Raw genomic sequence first — 21,675 nt, 5'->3', positions numbered from 1 at the left:
TGAGTTCTGCTCTGGTGACAGGTTTTAGTGGAACTGGGGGAAGGCAGTGGAAATGAGATGTGCCAGCTGGCTAGAGACCATATGGAAATCCTCAGCTGCCTTTAACCTGCCTGTGGCTTATTGCTTTGCACTTGTGCCTGGCTGCTTCTTCCTCCTCTTCTTGCCTCGTGATGTGGGATGCGGAGCCTGCCACATCCTTGTACCTTCGAGGAGAGTTACCTTGGGAGCGGTGTGGCAGCACCAAAGCCCAAGGCTGTCCTGACCCCTTTGTGGCGTTGGTCTGTTTTATGCTCTCAAATTTTTAATCCAAACCTCCACCTGTACTTTAATGTAAGACGGGAAGATGACTGGGGCCTGGACAGGCTGGAGGTGGCTCACCCACCCCTCTGTCGTTGCTGTCAGGGCCTTGCTTCGAGGGGCCACGTGGAAGCAGCATTCCCGAGTCCACGTGTTCCCATCCCCAGCTGCTAGTAGGTCATGTCCAGCAGGGAACAAATCTGGTGTAACCCCAAAGTGGTCCTGCTTTCCCCTCCTGCTCCTCTGGAGCTAAATGGCTCCTTCCTCCTGAGACCTGCATGCCTGCCTGCAAGGAGGACATCCTGCTGGGATGTCACCTACTTCTCTTCAACACCTTAGCAGGGAGGAGCAAGTCTGCTGGCCTGGCTCTCCCTGCCAGCCCCTGGGCCCAGTACCCTGCAGCAGGGGAAGCCCTTGGCGTTGCCCAGCTCAGCCAGTGTTGTGGTGGCATTTGTGGTGGCACTGGGTTTTGGGGACAGGCGGCAGCATGGCAACACCAGCTCCAACAGGAGGAGATGCTTCCAACATCTCCAGAGAGCTTTCTGCTGCCAGGGGAGCTGCTTTTCCCTGCGGCCTCCCAGCCTCAAGGAGGCAGTTGGGTTATTTTCCTTCTGTTTCTAACGCTATCCTGGCAGTGTCCCCCTGCCAGACCTGCTCCGGCATCCCTCCAGGTGGAGCGTGGGGACTTGCTATGGGTGTCCCTGGGGAGGACATGGGATGCTGGGCATGGCTGGCACCAGTTGATGTAAGTGCAGCTGGTCGTGCAGGCAGTGGTGGCTGACAAAGCTTCCACACCTACGCCCCCAGTGACACCCTTGGAGCCCACCAGACTCACAAGAACCTGCCTCTCCTTTCCCAGCTGCTGGCCAGGAGAAATGGCTTCAGATGCCGGTGTCTGGGCTGCTCTCCCCAGGCCAGGGCGGTCACTGAGCGAGCCCCCCGCTCCAGATGTTCTCTGCAGCTGCACATCCAGGCACATGAGGGACAGGCACCCACGGGAGCTGGCGGGACCTGCCTGCCCGCAGGGACACAGACAGGAGGAGGCTGCAGGGCTCAGGTCTTTTATTGCAAAGAGAGAAGATAGGAAAAAGGACAGTCATCCCCTCTGGGTGCCCCCAGGCCTGCAGCTGGCTGAGAGGGGTGACAGGCAGGGGGAGGCCCAGGCCTCGCTCCCCCGGCACGGGGACCCCCCGGTTCACGCAGCGGGGAGCAGGCTGCTGACAAGCACCAAGCTGGAGCCAGGGCCGACCACCACAGCGGAGCGGGTGACGCGCAGTGTCCCCATGCAGCCCCCCCCCGCCCCAAGCCTGAGCCCTGGCTGGCCGGAGGGCAGTGCTGCGTGGGGGAGCACTGATGGGGGGAGCCTGGCCCCAGCCAGACGTGGCGTGCGGTAGGCAAACCTGGCCTCCTCCTCCTCCTCGGCTCCGCTGCCTGTCTCACTCAGCAGGGTGTTGAGGTCCCAAACTGCTCTGCGGCCTTACGGAGGCTGCTATTTGGGGGGGGGGGGGGGGGGGGGGAGGGGGGGGGGGGGTGGGGGGGGGGGGGGGGGGGGGTGGTGTCAGGTGGGGGGTGGGGCCTCGCATTCCACCCTCGGGGACCGGAGCAGCTTCACCCAAGGAGGAAGGGAGCAGGGTCATTGCCCTCTGTCCAGGCGGGGAGCTCAGCGACCCGCCTTGGGTTTGCAGGTACGGCCAGACGTGGCGGTGGTGCCCAGCCTGTGGCTCCTGCTGGCTTGTCACGTATTGTCCTGGGCCAGCTCCTCCGGGCAGGCAGGCTGGTCCCGGGATTTGTGCAGCCCTGGGGAGGGCTGGGCCTGGGCGCTGTGCTGCAGGGCCAGGTCTGGCCCCAGGGGTGCATGGTGCCGGTGCCGCTGGTACTGCACAAACGTACAGACCTTCAACCCAATGGCCAGCATGTTCTTGCCCATGAAGATGCTGGAGACCCGGGCGTCCCTGAAAAAGACCATGTTGCTGCCTCGGATGAAGATGGTGGTGATGTTGACGGTGAGCATGCTCAGCATGGGGTACAGCATCATCCGGTGCGGCATGATGCCAATCCCTTGCATGCTGATCTCACAGAGGGACACACAAGGGAGGACCAGGAGCAAGATGTAGCAGTAGAAGAACATGATGCCCTCAGCCCAGAGTGGCAGCCCCTTCTTCTGGGGCTCCCACAGGTTGGCCTGGATGTCCAGCACGTCCAGCATGTCCACAATGACCCAGAAGAGGCGGTTGCGGAGATCTTCTTTCTTCTTGAATGTCCTGACGTACTCCATGTGCTCCGTGGCCACCAACAACACGTAGAGGGCTGGGATGCAGATGGAGAGCAGCAAGGTCAGCGCTTTGCGGGCTATGAGATCCAGGCTTTTCCGGTCAGCTTTATAGTTCTGGTATACAAAGTAGACTTTGATCTCCAGAACGAAGACATACAGGAACCAGAGGATCATGGCGTAGCCCCGCTTAGCTGTCTTTACCTCCGCCCCGACCCAGATGGCCACATAGCGGAGCACCAGCAGAAAGCATACGTCACCCACTGCCACCATGACGCAGATGCCCAGCTTTCTGGAGCCCTGGCTCTGCTCCACCAGGTAGGCATCCATGAGGACGAGGCTGGTCATGATGAGCACAGTGGAGAGGCACACGTGGGGCTTGCTGACAGGTGGTGGGGGAACCATCCTGCACAGAGGAACAGGCAGGGCCGTCAGGGAGTTGTTTGTTGGAATTCCCCATCCCCACCTTTGGGCCCCTTTCTGTCCCCCTCTCCCCAACAACTGTGGATGGCTGAAAGAAGGTCGGCGGGGGGTTCATAGACTCTTCTCCCATCCTATGTGCCTGGTTTGTTCCAAACCTGCAGACTCCTAGCCAAAGTGCTCCTGAGACTCCTGGCCAGGCCATCCTGGTGGCACACACCGGCTGAAACCCAGCTCCTAGGCTGAACATGGGGATATGGTGGGGCAGGCTGGACAGCCTTCAGGCACTTGGGATGCTACTGCCTCTTCCAGTAGCTCATCACTCTGGTTAGGCTCTGCCACTGTGAAGGGCTCATGCCTTATTTTCCATGGGATTTCCCAGCCAGTGGCACTGGTTATATTCTCACCCCACAAGGCAAACAAGACCATATCTATGCTTTTAACCCAAGCAGGTCCTTAGCTGCTATGATCCTGGACCGCTCTGTTTTTAGTCTCCTTTATTTTCATGCACAGCATGAGGCGAAGGATTATTTTTAGCCTGGCTGTCCTGTGGGGTGGGAGGGAAGAAATCAGCCCAGCATCTTCCGTTTCCTTCAGCCTCACGCTCCCCAAGAGCTCTGCCTACAGCTGTTTGCCTGTTCCCACCCTGCCCCAGAATGACAAACTGAAAGCAAGGAAAAGAGCACCAACCCACAGCTCCAGGACACAAGCAGCTCTGCAACAGGCCATCAATTTCAGCTGGATGTTCAGCTTTCCCAGGCTGGGACAGAGCAAAGCACGGTCCCCAAAAGCACCCTGCCTGCCATGGACGGCACCGGGGCTGTCAGGGTCCCTCCCCCTGACCAAGCACAGCTGCAGGCAGCTGCTGCCAGAGACGGAGGGAGGACGGAGCCAGGGCCTTGCCGGGCACGGCTCGGCAGCTGCTTTGGAGGGGAGCCAGCCCCCCAGCTGAAATGGAGGACGAAGCTGGCCTGCCGACTGCGTGGCACAGCACCGCACGACGGCTGCTTGCACAGAGCCTGCTCGGCCGCACCTTGGGCCACGCAGGGGCCCTGGGTCCCCATCCTGGTCGCCTGGTGGGCATCGCGTGGGTAGCACTTGACCGTGGAGCAGGCGCTTGGGAGCAGGACGGAGGCCGCGCAATTAACGGTCACCCCTTAGCCACTGACAGCACAGGGCCCTGGCCCCAAACTACCCGAACTCCCCGCTTTTTGGCCGAGGCAGCGGGCGTCCTGCGTGGTCGTGCATCCCCGGGCCCAGAACCATCCTGGCACGTTGAGGGAAGGAGGCAGTGAAGCCTAAGCCCGCCAGACACGGGTGCTTCTAAGGGGGAGAGATCGGATGCCGGTGGGCACGAGGGAGCTGGCGGCTGTGGCGCAGCCGGAGCGTGCCGCGGGGTTGGGGTTTCACCCCACGGCCTCGTCCAGCTTTCGGAGGACCCGGAGCCAGCCCAGGCCCCAGCTCTGCAGGCTGCCCCACCTCGCCCCGGCCTCAGAGCGGGGCTCCCACGCTGCCTCCCACCACGGTAAAGCGCAACCCACCGCGGGCTGCTTCCCCTCGGGCTGCCCACGGACAGCTCCCGGGCCTCACCGAGGGGAGGGCAGCCAGCACCGACGGGATGCCGGGAGGGGGAGAAGGGGGGTCCGGACCCCAGGAAGGGGTCCCCCTCCGCCCCGGACAGCGCTTACCTCGGGGGGTTCCCCGGGACGCCGGGCGGCGGTGGCGGCGGCGGCGGTGGGGGGGCCCCGGCGACGGCCCCGGGCCCGGCGCGGCATCGCCCGGTGCGCCCCGGTGGTTGCTCTGATGCTGCTGCGGCGGCGGCGGCGGCGGCGGCGGCGGCTCTTGGCCCCTCCCGGCGGGCGAACGGGCGGAGACTGCGGCGGCCCCCGCCTCATCGGAGCTCCCGGCACCGCCCGCCGCCCCCTCTCGCTCCGGTTCCCGCTGCCCGACCCCCGCCCCCGGCAAAACCGGGGGGGTTCCCCACCTTGTTTCCCCTCCCCCGGCCGGGCACCTTCCCGTTCCCCTTCTGCCCCCATCGGCTTCTGCCTTGGGGTGGGGGGTCACATCCCGCACACTGTGTGTGTGTGTGTGTGTGTCCCCCACCTTCAGCCAGCCTCCTGCCCCACGGCCTCCTCCTGCCCTGTCCCAGACCCAGACCCCCCCCCAGGGCTATGGGTGCTCCCTGCTACAGCCCGGGGAGAGACCCCAGGAAAAACTGGGGGGCCCAGGGAAGCTTGAACTGTAGAGGGTCCTGCCCACGGGAGGGACCGGGACCCCTTCCTCGCTGGTGGAGCAGGTGGGGGAACCCCTGCACCTCCGTGACCCGGGCACCCAGCCGTGCCGGTCTGCGGGGTCCTGGGGAGCTCCAGCTCCGCAAGACGCTGGTAGAACCTGGCTGGGCACAACCAGAGGCTTGTGTGCAGATAAACCGGATCAGCGAAAGCAAAAGGTCTCCCTTACCCTGGTGGACATCCCTCTCTGCAAATGCTCTTCTATCAGCCTGAGGAGCTTACTGCATTTAACTCTGAGCTTGTTTCTAATTGATTTAGGTCTTAGCTACACAGGGAAGGTTTTCCAGTATATTTCCACTCTGACTTTGAAGCGCTGGTTGTAAATATATGTATTTTGGAAGATGGGGAGGCGCCGGGAAGCCTGGAGATGGACTAAGAGCAAAACCAGGCATAGATCTTGAGTGAGAGGACGACTGCCAGTCATAGTCACTGAGTGCCAGGAGAAATGCAGCCCACTTCACCTCCAGCTGCTGACAGGGTGTCCGTAAGGCCCCTGTTGTATCTGATGACTTGCGGCATCTTGGGCGGCACATATGAATCCCGCCTGTAGCGTCTGTGGCAAATGGAGACACTGAACCAGCATCCAGGGTCAGCTCACATGTCCCACGGTGAGGGTGGGCTGGTTTATGCAGGCAGGTGGAGGGTCTGTGTGAAGGGAGCAGAGCCCTGCGTTAGAGATGTGCAACAAGGTAAAGAGTTTGGCTGTGGGATCATTCTCCTAGTCCTGGAAAAAACAGCAATCTCCAGAAGGGCTGGAAGAGCAGGGGAACAAAGCGGCCAAAGCAACCTGCCTCCAAAAAGGAAAAGGAGACCTTGCAACTCCAGCTGAGTGGAGAGCACTGTGAGGCATGAGAGGGGAAGCCAACACAGAAACAAAACTTAGGTCTTTCCTGCTGGCCACAGAAGTGCCAGCTCTCGCTCCACATCAGGGGAGCCTCTTGCAGGCTGTAGGGATGAGCAAAGGGCGTCTGGCCACAGAGGCACAGAGGTACGCCCGTGACAGAGGTAGCAGAGAGGTGCTGGAGGCAGCTACCAAGCAGTGGGGCTAAAGACGATTCATCCCTGGGCTGGAATCATAAAACTCCTGAGTCTTCACTAGAGGCTAGGACAGGAGGTGACAACATTTGCGTGGGAAGCAGTTAAAAAGCTGCTTTAATGAGATACATAAAAATAAGCAACCAGAGCAAGAGGAGATACTTATGTACTTCTCTAAAACATGATGCTGGAACCAGGGTGCCAGAGTTCACATGTGGATGCAGCTGTGATCAGAGACAAAATGGAAGGAAACCGAAGAGGGGTACACAAGGGTTCCCGGGCAGATAGCTGCTCCCTGGCTGCCGCTGGCTCCAGATCTGGGAGGAAAAGCATCTTCAGCTTAGCCCTGTGCTGCCTAGGACACCTGCACCCCACCGTTATCACTGAAGAGGTCCTCTAGGGCAGTGACTGCAATGCACTCAAAGGCTGTTGGGAGAGAGCCAGAGAAATCCAGCAATGTTGAGCATCCTCGAAGGGGAACTGCAGGAAGCAGGGGGAGTCTGTTAGCAAGGAACAGCAAGCAGTGGCTGTGATGGGGAAAGGCCGGCAGTGGCCTGGGGACTCTGCTGAGAGCTTCAGCTGCTCCAAAAAAGCCTCCTGGCCCCCCAGAACCTGGCCACAGAGCGGAGGGCGAGAGGTGGCTGGAACTGATGGGCATCCTTCAGGAAGGCAATTAAAAAAAACAAACTGGGAACAACTTCTGAGTGAAGGATCACAGGGTGCTGAAGGGTGCTTTAACATCACAAAAAGGCCTAACAAGATGCCTGATCCAAGCAGAGAGACATTGTCCATTGTGGCTAAATTCCAGCCTTTGGTCGTGGAAACGATGATGAAGAGCAAAGATAGTTTCTTGAGAATTTCTCATGTCGCTCTGTCTGGGCTGAGGAATTGGACTGCCCCAGCAGCCCCTATGAGCATGATGCTTGCCAGAGAGTTTAAAGCCTTTCTTCCTCCAAAGAGTAAATTGGATCTTGGGGATTCATGGTGGATAATTCCTAGTGAATTGAACATCTTCACTGGATATCTTTCCAACAACAGATTTTAACCCACGTGCCCAAAGAGACTAGAGTGAGCGAGGTGCTGGAAGGTGACATCAGAGTGGAGAAGCGAGAAATTGGATATGCCACGTGGGAGAACAAAGGAATGAACATAGACAGTCAATCCAGGTAACCATTTGTCAAAATAGAGAATGAAGGGGATGGAGCTAAGCAATGGTGACAACATCCTTTGGGACGCAGGCTCGCCTCTGAGACAATGGTGTCTATCGAAAAAAACTTAATTTCAAACACAGCTGCATGCAGCATCACACACCTGATGGGACAGAGAGCAGGTGCTGCTACTGATGGGGGGACAGCCCTCGGAACGGCTGTTTGTGTCACAGCCACTGGGGGCCAGTGCAGACCTACACAGCTTGCTCAGGACAAACCCACCCCTGGCTCCTGGTCATGGGGGATAGGGAGTGACCGACAGCATCCGCCTGTCCCACCCGAGGCCCCGGGGCCAGATTCTTCGTGTGTCCCCCCAGAACATCCCCCATATACCCTCCAGCCCCAGCTCACCATGGGGTGAGCTCCTCTCAGCCCCACATTGCCCAGGGCCTGCGCTGGACTTGGTGCCCAAGAACAGCACCCTTTCCCACTGCTCCGGGCTGAGGCTGCTGGCAGCAGGGGCCTGCAGTTTGTGCTTACAAGGGAGAAAACGTGGCTTTGCACCACAAAAGGTGTTCTTGCAGCTAAAACCAGGGCATTTTGAGAGGGATGTCTGTATTGAAGAGAAATGCTCTACTCCCAAGCAGCTGCCTTGTCTTGCTGCACCTTGTCCAGGGTGCGAAGGCTAAGGTGACACATGGCTCTTTTAGGAACAGCATGGTTGAGAAAAGTGCTGGCCCAAAGGGATCAGGTGCCCTGCACGGGCTTGACCAACATACGCGCCACACTGTGGCACCTTGTCTGCCAAAGACAAAGATGCCACCCACTACAACATCTCTAAAGAGTGTTGAAGTGCTGGGGAGCAGCTGGTGGGCATGGTCCATTTGGACAGCAGTGACACATAGCAAAAAAAAAAAAAGGGGGGGGGGGTTTCTGGAGGCACATTTCAAGCTGGTTGCCTGGATGCTAAAGAGCAAGAGTTCCTTGGGTGCTTTTCCTGATGTGTTTGGAGATCGTATCCACGATGGAGCAAATCTCAGCTGGTGGTTGGCACATAGAATGGTCTCAGCTTAAGAGGAGGTGGGGAAGCAGCTGAATGAGATGACAACACTTCCAGGCTCTGTTTAAGCTGAAAGATAAGCAGGCTTTGGTACTTACAATGAAAAACACAGGAAAATTTTGACCCCAAAGACAGAGAAAAGCCACCCCTGTGTGGAAGAGCACAGTTCTGGGTAGCTCATGCTGTAGGCACAAAGTCAGTGTAACATGAAAGCAGGAACAAAGGAAGAGCAGCCCGTGTAGCCAAGCCCCCAAATAAACAAGGCACATTGAAACAGCCTGAGAACAAATGCATAAATTCATCTGTAGAAAAGCCAGAAGGCCGAAACAAACAAGTGAGCTGCATTAAGGATAGAGGTACTGGAAGGGAACAGGCTGCAGGGAGAGAGATGGAGAAATCCACCTCAATCTCATTGAACATCCCCCCAGGGGAAATGCAGGAAAAGGAGGAAGCTCGTCAGCAAGAAACTGCAAGTGGTGGCTGCGACGAGAAAAGGCCATTTCTGACCTGGGGACCATGCAGAGGGCTTCCACAGCTCTGAAAAAGCATCACAGATCGCAGAGCGTGGCACAGCCACCGAGCAGAGCAGAGGTGGCTGGAAGTGATGGGCATCCTTCAGGAAGGCAGGGAAGAAGCAGCCCTCCCAGGCCAGAGAGGAGGCCCAGGAGAGCTGCAGGACTGCCAGCCCTGGGGGACTGCCTGGAAGGCTTCATTCAAGGTTCTGTCGCTTCACCAGGCTGCCTTGCACTGAGCAGAGAGCTGCCTCTGGCCTCCTGGAAGTGAGAGGGCATCCCTGAAAGCCTGGAGCCCTCCGTGCTATTGAAGTACCACACAAATAGTCCGGAATGGTGACTAAGACTGGAAGGCAAATGGGTGAAAGCAAACAGCTGGGGAGGCACCGCGATGGGACAAATCAAGCCCTCAGATCTAGAAGGGTCCTCTGGAGCAGGCAGCTGCTTTTGGGGAAGGGTAATGATGATACCCAGCTGAAATCAAACCACAATGGGTGGAAATGCTGAGATAAGGCCAGGCCAGCATGACCATCACGTGACACTCTCCTGCTGCAAAACAGGGTTTTCACATTCATCTGCAGAGTGTTATGAAAACACAGCTCATCCTTGATCCAGTTGGACCTCCCCAAAAGCCTCTGCTAAGATCCCTTAGCAAACGCTCTTAGAGAACCAAGACGGTCAAGGATGAAAGGAAAGGTCCTCTCGTGCATTAATGACTTGCTTAAAGGAAGGAAAACACATCGAAGCGGCAAACAAGCTGCTTTGCAAGCAAGACTGGAGGTCTGGGCAACTCTGTGCTGGGATCCGTGCTGTTCATCAGTTGCAGAAACGGGCTACGAAAGGGGGCAGAGAGCAAGGTGGAAGAGTTTGACGATGGTTCAGATCATTAATCTAGTCAAACTGAAAGCTGATGTGAATACCTGCGTGTTACCAAGAGACCTGCAGCTCAACAGCAGGTGAAATGTAGAACTGACAAATGCAAGTACAAAGAAGAGGTCCAAGGGACAGGTTATAAATTAGACATCAGTATTCAGGGAAGTGACCCCAAAACGCTTGCTGATAATGTTCTGAAAACACCAATGCTGTGCTCAAGGTCCACAGTAGAAACTGTGGATGATTTATACTGCTTCACAAGTTTGTGCTGCTCCTGCTTCTCAAATCCTAATCCCTCCACTGGCACGAGCCGCTTCTTACAGTCTGCCTGGAATAACGCTGCATCAATGGAAAACTCTGTCACTGCTGAGTATATTGAACAGCACAGGACCAGGCACGGTCCCTGCCGAAGCCGGGGGCTTCTCTTTATTTTTGCGGCTTGGCCATTATTGACTCGGCCACTTCTTTCAAGTAGTTTTAAGTGGGGAATGCTGCAGCTCCCGGTTCATCGCTGCCTCCTTTCAGGATCCCTCAGCCGGCATCACCCTACTCGGATGATCCGGTACCCCGTTTCTCTCCCGTTCCTCCAGAGGCAGTGCCATTTCACACAGACCCTCTGCGAAGGCTGAGGTGAAGCAGGGGGTTTCTCCTCGAACGGCCCCACAGCAACCCCTTTATTCGCCTCCCGTGCCACACAGGCTTGCCCCGAGCTCTGCCTTGTCCCTCTTCCCAGGGGTCTGGAGGGGAAGAAAAGCCAGTTTTAACTCCCGGTTGATATCTTTGGCAAGGCTTAGCTTTTAGCTCCGGCCCAGCCAGGCCCACGGCTCCCCGTTGCCATGGTAACCCCGCCACAGCTAGGCCGCGGGCGGGCGCGCGCCCGACCGCACCCCTCAGCGCGCTCGCGCTGCTGCCCTTTAAAGGGATGGCCGCCACGCCTCCTTCCCCCCCCGCCCACCCGCCCCTAGCCGGAGCAGCGACGCCGTTTGCCATTGGCTGACCCCTCCCCGACGACCGCGCCCTCTTGCCTTTTCGATTGGCTACCGGTCGCTCCGGCCTCCGCCCTCTCGGTTCCGATTAGCTGGTCGCCCAAATCGCCATCCTTACCCTTTCCCCGCTCCGATTGGCTCCTCTCCCGCCGCAGGCCGCGCCCTAGGCGCGTTCTGATTGGTCACGGGCCTTTCCCCCCCCCCCCATCCCGCTCCTCTCCCCTACGCCCCCCCCCCCCGCCGCGCCCTGACACGCTCCGGTTGGCGGCCGGGCCCGCCCCGCCCCGCTCCGCCGCGCGAGCGAGCGGGCGGGCGGGGCGGGCGGGCGCGCGCCGAGGCGGAGGCCGGCGCTGAGGCGAGGGGCTCGCGCCGCCCCCCCCCCCTCATCGCTAGTGGCGGCGGCGGGATGGCGGCGGCGACGGCGGCCGGCGCGTTGAGCTCGGGCCCCTCCGCGGGGCCCCCAGCGGGGACCGGCGGATCGTCTTCGGCAGCGGCGGCGGCGGTGGCGACGGCGGCGATGGCGGTAGCCGGCCCCGGGCCGGTCCCGGTCCCTATGAACCTCTTTGCGACGTGGGAGATTGACCGTTCGGCGCCGAGCTGTGTGCCCAGGTAAGACGCGCCGCCCCGGGGCCTCCTGCTCCGTTGCGGGGGCCTCGGTGAGGCCGGGACCGGGGATGGCGGGGGGGGGGAGCACCCCTGCCCCGCCGGGCCCAGCCGGGCCCGGGGCCGCCCCCCCCCCCCCCCCCCCGCCCCCGGTGGCCGCTGGGCCTTGCCCAAGCCATAGGCTGGATGCACGGCGAACGGCTACCCCCTGTCCTCCGTTCCCCCACCGTGCCGCCCGGTGTGCTTGCAGCGGGAGCAGCGGCAGCACCGGGGACCGGCGGGGCTGGGTGTGCCAGCACCGGACCACGGCTGCGTTGACTCCATGTTGCGGCCTCTGGCTAGTGTCTGCCGTGATGGCCATGGAACGTCTCAGAGGGACGTTTATCGTCGCCGCCATGCTGCTTCCGAAAGCTGCCTCCTCGCCCCTGAAGTGAACGATGGGCTTACAACCGGTCCCCTGAAGCCAGGTCGTGGCCACCTGGCATCCGTGGGGGTTCCCGTGTGTCACCTGCACTCCAGACCGTAGGTAGCAGCAACAAGGATTCACTGTGCTGCCAGCTGAACTCGCGGCTGAATCTCTGGCAGAGCTGGAAGATGAGCTGAATGGTGTAAATGTCATTGTTGACTGTGCGGTTAAGGGTATGTCCAGGCTGGATGTGCTTATGGGAAGAATGCCAAGACCTGTCTTGGAGCCAGGAGGTGCTGGATGTGTTATTGAGCTGGGTGTCTTTTGGCCCACTCATCTTATCAGACATTGATCAGGAGGTCTTCTCATGAGAGCTAAGGGACGGATTCAGGAAGTCACTCTGGGCTGTGGTACGTTGTCTGCAAGTGATGTATTCAAGTGCTGCACAAAAACTGGAGGTGTAAAATTCAACACAGGAAAAATAGTTGTTCCAGTAGGGCAGGAGAACACCAGCCTTTGTGAAGGGGCTTCGGAAGGTTGATATGTTTGTGGGGAGAAACTTGGTGGTTGAGTGGCCAGATGGGTCAGAGTAGAAATGTTCCGAAATACTCTGAGCTTGTAGAGAAAGCCTGTGTGATTGTGGTGCCCAAGGAGGTTCTGGCCTGAGCAGGCAGCAAGTGGGAAGGAATTTGCAACATGTGTTTGTGAAAAGCCAGTGTACCTTTTGATGACACATGCTGAGGCTGTTGTGTGGAGCAGGAAGCAGTGATCATTCTATAGCTTTAAAGTGACTCGAGGTATTGTTTATTTGTGGGTACGTTACTCCCAAGCTGGAATTTGGAGAGCAGGACAGAATTACCAGGTTGACTTCCTGCAGAAAGAATAGAAGTTGCAGATACAGAGCACAGAACTTAGTGATGGTGAAGAACGTGCCTGTACATAGTCTTCACAAATGGAAATGCTGCAAGAGCTAGAGAGAGGAGGAACTACTTTGGGCAAACCAAAGACAGAATGATTGGGAATAGTGAGACTGAGTTTAGAAATGGGTTACATGGGTGGCAGGATGCCAGTGGGTGAGCAGAAATGGTGTGCCATCAGTTTGAAAGTTGTTTGAAGAACTGCTCTTTGGCCCAGTGAATCCTGATGCCTTTTCACAAGGACAGTTTCTGTGAGCATTGTGTAGATGCCTGTTCTAATGCACAACCGTCTTTGTGTGTTGATAGCTGTGGGGGGCAGCCATCTGACACACCAGCTTGGAGGAAACTTCTATAAAAATTAATCTGAAATTTCATCTCTGGAATGTCTTCAAATGCAACGTTTGTTAGGATGGGAAGAAGCTGATGCTTCCTTCAGAGGCCATGGCTCTAACATGGTGTGCTGCTATGCCTGTAGAGTCAGCAGGTGTCTGGAGAAGTCCCGTCAGGCCACAGTGACCAGTGTGGGACTGGTGCTTCTGTATTTTCTAGTCTTCAGCTAGCCCAAGCTTTCCTGACTGAGCGGGTCACAGGTGAGCACCTATCAGGCAGGTATTTGTGTTCAGTGAAACTAAAGGGAGATCAAGCCCCAAATCTGAACTGGGTTAATGGTGTATCTGTGCACTGTGCTTCCTTATTGCTTGCCCATGTTCTTCCTCTACTGATCTGCTTGTATAATGTTTTAGTCTTGACATTATGTTCTTCAAGGTAGAAACTGTGCTGTACTGTCCCAGTGCCCAGCACAGGTGGTCTCTGGTCTTACTGTGCTTTGGGGGTGGTAGTGGTGGCAAAATAATATCCATTCAAGGGCAATAATCCTTCTCCCTTGGGCCTCTCCGTCTCTTAAGTGTGCGTAGTCTTAGTTCTTCCAGCCCTATGCATATCTAGGGAAAGGAGAACTTTGCACTGGTTTTGATGCTATAGAATGTGCTTTCTTTTTCTAGACTCTGTATTGTAAGTCTTCGTGGCCCCTGTGCTCCTTCTTAGGTGTTTCATTTTCTGAAAATGCAGCTCTGGCTGCTGCAGGAGTGGGACTGGGATAGATCAGCCTTTGTGGGCTTGCTCTGTGTTTGGCTGTTAACGCAGGACAGTTGAGAGGTTGTGTCCAGGCCTTCAGGATTTCAGAAAGGCAGTCTGGGCCAGTAAAAATAGGCACCATGAAGTAAGTATAAGCCCCAGTGTACCAAACAGTTCAGTAGTATGACTGTAAGACTTCTGATGCCTTGTAGGAGGATCTTGGATTTCTAAGATGAACTGTTGCCCATAATGGAAGTCTTGCCTGCTGAACCAGGAATGCGCCACTGAACTAAGTCCACATTTAGTTTTGGAAGTTGCCTTGCTCCCAGAATGGAGGTATCATCCCTCCTGCTGGCGTCTTTCTCTTTTCAGGGCCGAGTTGATCTACGAACTCTTAATGCCCTTCCTATGAACCGAGTAAGCGTAGCCTAGACCCAGCTGCCTTTGGTTCAAGTGGCTCCTAGGGGAGGCAGAGCTGAATTTTCTGGGCAGTGGGCTATTATGCAGAGAGGCAGATGGAAGTAAACACCTGGAAACCAAGCAAAATGCTCTTTGCATCTTCAGTTAGGCTACCCACTGGGACAGGGATTATTGGCTTCCCATTGCGATGCCTTAGAAGGAAAGCAATCCTGGTTGATTCAGGCTGCAGGGTATGAAGCATGCTTTTGCTAAAATAGTCAATCAATCAGCCTTAACTTCCACTCATAGTTATCTTAGTAAAAGTCTTCATAGCGGTGTTCTGCGGTGGGAGAAAGTGTCTTTATTGTGATATCATGCAAGTAAGTACCCTTAAGGGTTGTAGCAGGCTTTCACTCTATGGAGACTGCAAGAAATGAACTAGATCTTTGCCACAGTAAAATGTCTGTCTGCATCAAGGTAATGTCTTACAGTGTTTTCATTGTTTTGTATGCTGATCAGGCAGTACATCTGGAAAAAATGTGTGAAAGGACTTTGTGCAAGGTCTTGTTCCTTCCAAGTAGTGTTATTTTTCAACCTCTGTTAATAGGACTGCTCTTCCTTTTTTTCCCTTTAATATCTGAGAGCCTGTAAATGCAAGTTCTTAATTAGGAAACAAGATAAGATTGTGTGATTGTGTTCACTCTTACTCTTTTTCCATGACACAGCTGTTGTGTTCAGTGTTATGTGGATGTTGTTTCAGTGATAAGTCATCACATTTCTAGTTAGAGGTGAGAGATAACGAGTTGTATTTTGGCTAATGAGTCGAGCTCAGATTGCAAAGGCAGTTTCTACCTGTACAAATTATGCTGTGAATGGTGCTGCAAGGATTCAAATACACTGCATTTCGTCCAGGGTACCTTGTATCTCGGTACAATTCACGAGCTCAAAAACATTCCAAGTCTTGGTGCCACCCACACAGTGTGCTTGAACACAGTGTCTCCTGCTTTTGATAAGAAAAGCATTGACTTAGGGAAATGCATGTGGTTTGGGCTCACTTTGCGAGATTGTGTATGTGCACCTTCAGGACATTATGTTTCAGAAGATGCTCTGGATTTTCTATCATTAAAACTTCCAAATGTGTGTTTTGGAAAGTTATAGCCTAATGAATGTCTTCTTGGAAGGAGAGCAGTTATTGCAAGTACGACGGAAAATATCCCGTAAGTGCTAGCTGTGGTGATCCTTTGAAGTACCACGAGGTGAATGTTCTCGTCTCTGCAACCCTGTTGTCCTGTGTGGGCAGACAGTGTCTATTACCTGACACCTCATGGAGAGTAAGGTAAGACTTGCAGCTGGTTGCATGCTTTCTTTTGCCTGAGGTCCGGAAAGCCTTGCAGTGAGCAGTACCTGTCGTACAGTATGGAGGAATGTGCTCTCCTCTGGCACAGCTGCATTCAACTAGATTGGCTGCATCTTGCAGCCCCGTGAAGTGGACTGTTCTGTCAGCTGTGGACTCATGGGTCTGTTTCCTCTCTGCAAGGAGTTTTGTGGGTCTGTTCTACAAGCTCTAACAGTTTCCTTTTCTGAAGCTGATTTGGCGATGAAAAGCCTCTGAACTGGGTGTTCCTTTAAGAAACACTTATTCCAGCTGGAATAACATGTATTTATCTGCCTGAGATGTTCTTGAGTGGTTTCCTGGGTAAATCAGGCATTTTCATGGTAAACTTCCAACCTCAGCAAAATCTGCTCTGTTTGGGTAAGCTACAGAGTTGCACCTCTGGGAATGTTAAATGATTCCAGATTGTTCCTTCAAAAGATACTATGATGCTGTGACAAACCGGAGTAGCTCCAGACGGGGAGCGCTTGGGAGAGGCCAGTTTCTTGTGAGGAAGCAGTCTCTTATAAACTGGTGATATTTGCTGTGTTTGAATTATGATTTCCTTTTAGTACTATATAGAAAACAAAATGTTCTAAACAGCCATCAGATTGCTTATTATTCTTAATATTGTGGGCTTGGCTACAAGCCTGCAACATAATATGCCTGATGTGTTGTTCGCTAGCTGTCGCACTCTGTGGCTTGTCTGTTGCAGAGGAGCACATTTGGGATTTCTCTGGCAGTGTTATGTTTCCCTTCTGAGCGTACGATAACTGAGTTGGTGTCTGTTATTCCTTCTTTCGGCTCATTAGTGGAACTCGGGAGAAGTGTCCCCTGCCAGTATGATTGATGGGGGGGTGTGCTCCTTTCAGAATATTAATAGTGACTTTCTGAAGGCTTAATTTTATTTGAAGTACCTGCCACGCTGCCTCCTAACCTTGCTCTCCACTGTTTCATTCATTAGCTAGGCTGTGTTAGCTCAGTTGTCTGATGGTTTATAAAAAATGTTGCATTGTTCTTGTCATGCTAGTATGCTACGAGTGCTCATTCCGCTTCCTCTGGTGTATTCAGTTGCTTGTGATGGATTACTAACAGCCATGTAGTATGCATATAGTGCACCTTCCTCTGGGGTGGAGAACCCCTGACCTTTATCCTGTCAAAAGAATAAATTGCTGAGCACCAGTATCTTACGGGGTTCCCGCAGCAGATCCATTCTTCAATGAAATCTGTGCCGATACTTTTGTGTAATTGTTTGCAACGTGGAATGATTCTAGATTGAACGCATGTCTCCGGTCAACTTCTGAAGAAGTTATTTCCAAAAAAGAGCTAGAGTTGAGAAACACACTGCATTTTATAGCATGTCAGATGAGCATCTGGGCAAGGCTGTTTTCCAAATACCTCGTGTTCTTATCTAGTCCAAGATTTCAGCATCCCAGCTGATGGGGAAGCTGTGCTTCTCTTTTGCTTTGTTTTGTTTTATTTTAACTACCTCAAAGCTGGTGGATACTGTTTTGGGAAATAAGAAGCGACAGTGTCTTACTCCTCTGTGTGGGATGTGGCAGCAGGAACCTGTCTCTGCCTCCCGGGAAGCAGACAGCTTAAGTGATACTGCTCTTGTAGTTAGAAGTCTCTCAGATAAATGAGGCTTTGTTTGGATACTTCAGTATACTCATTGCAGTGGACCAAAGGAGAGATGCAGTATTTCAGGTACCTTAACACATTGCAACTGTGGTTACAGAGACCACTCCCTACTCTGCAGTGTGATTCAGCCTCTGTGCGCACAGCCCAAAATTGCACTGTTTTTTTTCTGCAGGCCTGTTGCAATGCCATCTCCTTTATAATTTACTGCCCACTGTCATCTCTCACGCTCTTTCTGTTTCTCCTGTCTCATGTGGTCTAACCCAGTGAAAGATTCTGTTTAGTAAATAAAACCTCCTGTTGTATTTTGGCTGCTATTCTAGTTTTTCTAGGTTCCTCTTATTTTCCTACTCATGCTGATTTTCACATTTCCACTGTAAATCCCTCTTGTCATGCTTCTTATTCTTCGGTGCGAGCATATATCTTAAGTAGCATAAGATCCGAAGCTAGTGCTTGCAGGACAAAAAATGTCCAGCTTCCATGCCCAGCTGTGTATTTTTAAGTGTTTTTCTGTGGTTATGATAACCAGATTCTCATCAGCATAGGCGGTTTGGGATGATGGCAGAACTCCTGTCTTTGGTTCCTTTTTCCAAAACTGAAACACACTAACAATTAGCTGTTGTGTTGTTACAATGTAGCAGAGTTAGAATAACAGTAACTCCCTTGTAAAGCGTTCTGCTACTCGTTTCCTGTTCTTTAATACCTTTTCTCTACCAGGGGAGAAGATCATGTTCATCCAAAGCCTCTCGTTGATTCTTCTGCTGTTTCTCAGTAACAGTTCAAGTAATGTCTCTGAATCCATATTATTTAGATCAGTTTTTTTTTAGATTTGCATTATTTATATATTTTTAGAAGAGGTCCCTTGTATTTGTTCTGTATTTTCCCCTGTGTTCCTTCAGCTGTCTTCTAGCAGCCCATTTACTTTCCACCTTACCAATATATCCACTTTCTTCTTGCTGTTCCTTTCCCTCAAAAGCTCTGCACATGCCTGCTGATAATTTTGGCATTGTTCTCACATTTTTTGTATGCTTCTGCCTTGCCTTGCACACCTGTAACTGAGTAATCTTTAGTTCTGAATCTTAATTTTTCCCTTCTCAAAGTAGTCTGCTTTTTTTCTCAGAATTTAGAGACTATTCCTTGTGAAGCTGCAATGGCCACATCTTGTTCTTGTATGGCTTGTATTTTTCAGCTGGACTATGTTCTTGATGTGCTTGGGTTGTTTTTTTTAATGGCTTTTAGATTTTTTTCACTGCTGATGAATATCAGCTTTTTTCTTTTGTTAGACTTTCTGAATTTTCTGTATGTGCATCCCTGAAATACAGTCCCATAAGTTGACATTTCTTTCAGTCCTGTCATACCTTATGCTTGAGGCTGCTTGCTCCAAGTATTCCTTCCTTTCTTGTGTGCTCCTTTGTCAGAAGCAGACTCAGGATGTCCATTTGGATTTCACGGCATACTGAATATATGAATAATTTACTCATTTTTTCCTTGATGTTTGTCAAATCCCTTGACTTTTCAAGCTTTTTCTCTGCCTATTATGTTCCTTAATCTCCAGTCAGGCGAAAGAACAACATTCCCATTACTCTGTATTTACACTTTGTTCATCTCACCTGTGTATTGATGAAATGTTCACACTTATTTGGGGATAACTTTATCTGTTGCAATATGGATTTGTGGAAGCATGGACAAGTCACCCTTATTTCAGGGACCTGCTCCACCCACAAGGATCTGAGCAGAGAACTGCATTGTACAGGCTCTGGTTATTAACAGCTTTTGTTGCAAGTGGATGAAAAGCCTACGCACAAATTTACCAGTTTTGCTGAGAATCATTCTTTGAGTGAAGAACCTTAACTGTGCAACTCTTTAGAATTAAACTTTTTTTTTTAAATGTAAATTTTTTTTTCTTACCGTTATGAAGAAGCCTCAAAAATGGATGCCCATGCTGGTCTGGCACTGTCTGTTCCACGGGCCCGTATCACTGCTATTGTATCGCTTCAGTCCCTCCCCTGTGCTGCCTTCCTGGACGTATCTTACCACGGTACCATGTTCCTGAGCTTGCGGGTAGCCAGATCTAAGGTGCTTGCCAGCTCAAGATAACAGCAAAGGAAACAGATGGGCTGTTTGGTGGGTTTGCTACTTCAGAAGTAGCAAGCTGTAATGAAACCATAACTCTGTGTTCATCATTGGTAGGAAAGTTGTTAGACTGTGCATTACAGAAGCTGCTGTATGGCACATGTTCCCTTTTTGTCAGCGTGCATGGAGATCTCTGCCAGGACAGCCTGGGCGATGGAGGATGCCCTGTGTTTTAAGTCACTGTAGCAGGGTTTGCCAGACAGGTGTCTATTGGCACTTGAACAAATGCCTGCAGCAGAGAACTGGAGGAAGTTGGTGTGGATCAGTGAACTAACCTTGACCTCCTTTCACTGCTTTTCCCAGCTTGGCTGCATTGGCACATCTCCAGCAGACTTGCAGGTGTACCCCAGCAAGCTCTGCCAGGTGATGAGTGTTAAGATGTAGCCTGTCCTGCATCCCGTTAGCACTTTTAAACTTGGTTGAAAGGTACTTGTCACTGTGTCTTAAGCACTTGTTCTTTTCCTCCTGTAGACAAGGCTGCAAGTGATGTTTTTGTAATCACTCACTGCTTTGTGGTGGTTAATTCATTAACATATTTTATTTTAGCCTGGAGATACAGTGAGCGAGCTGTTTAGCAACAGGTATCGTGGCAGACTGCTAGTGCTGTGGCTCTGTGGAGGTGCGGTGCATTTGCACCTTGCCATGCCATTACTGGCTGCTCTCAGCTAAGCTGGCAGCGCAGCATCTTTTGTTAAAACAGCCTTGGATTTAGGGACAGCTGGTGCAGCAATTCTGCTGTGTCTGTAGGCAGAAAAGTTCAAAATCTGTTACGTTTGTGAAACAACTTCTGTGACATTAGCCATACTAATGCTGATGCCCAATTTCAGCATGGCTAAAATGAGAGAAGATCAATGTGCTGCTGCAGACTTTCCACTTTTTTTTCTGTCTGCCCTGAGGTTGCTTTTGGGCAGACCCCAAGTGAACAGCTGCAAGTTCAAACATAGTGATCTTAAGTAAAGCAATGACCAGTTAAAGATGTGATGTTTTCCAAGCAATGTACCCTTTCTGTTGCCTATAAAAAATATTTTTTAAAAGTTTGCTGCAGCATGTAGCCTTGCTACTGACCTGTGGATTGTTTAGTAAGCTCTTTCTAACGTTTCTAGGGAGGCTGTACGCAGCAGCAATGAATTTGGTCACATGCTTTTTGTTAAACAAGTAACTTGTTTGAAAATAGAGCAGAAAGATGACCTTGCGGTTTGGACACTGAAGTGAGGCTTAAATTCAGATCCAGGATCCGAAGTTGCTTGCTCTTCTTCTAGTTCAAATAACCCTTTCCCTGCCTGAAGCCATAGCTATGACTCACGTTCCTGTTCTCCACACTTTGTTCCCAGCTGCTTGTTTCCATGCTGCAGTGTTGCCATTTCCTTGCGTGTGCTAGGGAGCCTGTGGAGTTGTATTGTAAAGCAGAAGTGATCTTGAGGTGTGGCAGGGTTGCTCCCAAAGCCAATGTCCTGCAACACGGTGCCACTACTCACGAAGGAAGAAATTTGTCCTTTTTGGGAAAAACAGAGCCTTACAAGACTGTCCTTGAACTCTGGTGTATTTCTGTATTTCCCTGAGCTGGAAAGACAGAGCTGAAACTAGAGAAAATGGCTGGGGTTTCTTCCCTGGCTTCCACAGACTGGAGAGCTGGGATAGGAAGCCTGAAGGTGCTCAGAAAGGGGCAACTGGAGAGAAACCATCGGAGAACCAGATCACCAGCAGAGTTTTCCTTGCTGTCTAATCTGGATACTGCCGGCTGGGAATCCCCTGAACAGGCTCAGAGGACCATGGGAAGTGGTGGAATCTGGAGGAGGTTTGGGGAGCAGTATGTGGAAATCATTTGGGATTTTTTGGATTTTCTGCTTAGATTTTAAGGGCTCTTTGTGCTGAGGAAGGACATTGCTCCTGGTAGTGGCAATTAATATCTGCATAGCTTGCAGTGGAGCATGAGAGAAGCTAGTGCCTGTGTGACTGAGTAGCATGCTGTGCATGCTGGGACAGGCTGTCTGGGCAGATCCTAATGCTTCCTCAGGAGATGCTTCTTGACAATGTGCTTATTATCTAGAAATCAGCTTGTGTGACAGGAGGCGCCAGGAGGCTATGGCAGAGTCTCGTGTCCTGTTGTGGTAGATGCTGTGTGATGTACTATAATGAAACACTGGCTGTTCTGTGGGGGTTTTACTCCATGCTTTGGGTAGACACGGGTGAGGGGGAAGCAGAGGTGAAGTGATTCATCCAACAGTTAAAAAGTGGCAGAGAT

At 52.7% G+C, this 21,675-nt stretch overlaps 2 protein-coding genes across 5 annotated transcripts in view; one reads left to right on the top strand and one right to left on the bottom strand.

The window, feature by feature from the left end:
• Positions 1 to 1,863: 1,863 nt before the first annotated feature.
• Positions 1,864 to 4,834, bottom strand: LOC115350206 (transmembrane protein 121-like). Of its 2 annotated transcripts, XM_030035596.1 has the most exons (3): positions 4,741 to 4,770; positions 4,675 to 4,692; positions 1,864 to 2,972 (listed from the first exon to the last, which is right to left on the bottom strand). In XM_030035596.1, exon 3 carries the CDS (start codon positions 2,969 to 2,971, stop codon positions 2,033 to 2,035), a length of 939 nt encoding a protein of 312 aa, XP_029891456.1. In that variant the 5' UTR covers position 2,972; positions 4,675 to 4,692; positions 4,741 to 4,770; the 3' UTR covers positions 1,864 to 2,032. The 2 variants fall into 2 exon arrangements, with proteins under 2 accessions (XP_029891456.1, XP_029891455.1); XM_030035595.2 differs by having other exon boundaries at positions 4,675 to 4,834.
• LOC115350203 (phosphofurin acidic cluster sorting protein 1-like) overlaps positions 2,823 to 21,675 on the top strand; it is a 78,543-nt gene continuing 59,690 nt past the window's right edge. For 2 of the 3 annotated variants that reach the window (XM_030035583.2, XM_030035582.2), the window contains exon 1: positions 11,283 to 11,500. In XM_030035583.2, the coding sequence (XP_029891443.1) occupies positions 11,298 to 11,500 (203 nt within the window). In that variant the 5' untranslated portion in view covers positions 11,283 to 11,297. Of the gene's footprint in view, positions 2,885 to 11,282; positions 11,501 to 21,675 lie in introns of those variants that run through there. The other variant, XM_030035584.2, reaches the window with a different exon arrangement.

This window comes from Aquila chrysaetos, chromosome 13, assembly GCF_900496995.4.
Source record: "Aquila chrysaetos chrysaetos chromosome 13, bAquChr1.4, whole genome shotgun sequence".
Classification (NCBI taxonomy): domain Eukaryota; kingdom Metazoa; phylum Chordata; class Aves; order Accipitriformes; family Accipitridae; genus Aquila; species Aquila chrysaetos.
The sequence above is the reverse complement of the archived record's forward strand: the minus strand, read 5'-3'. Positions and strand labels throughout refer to the sequence as shown.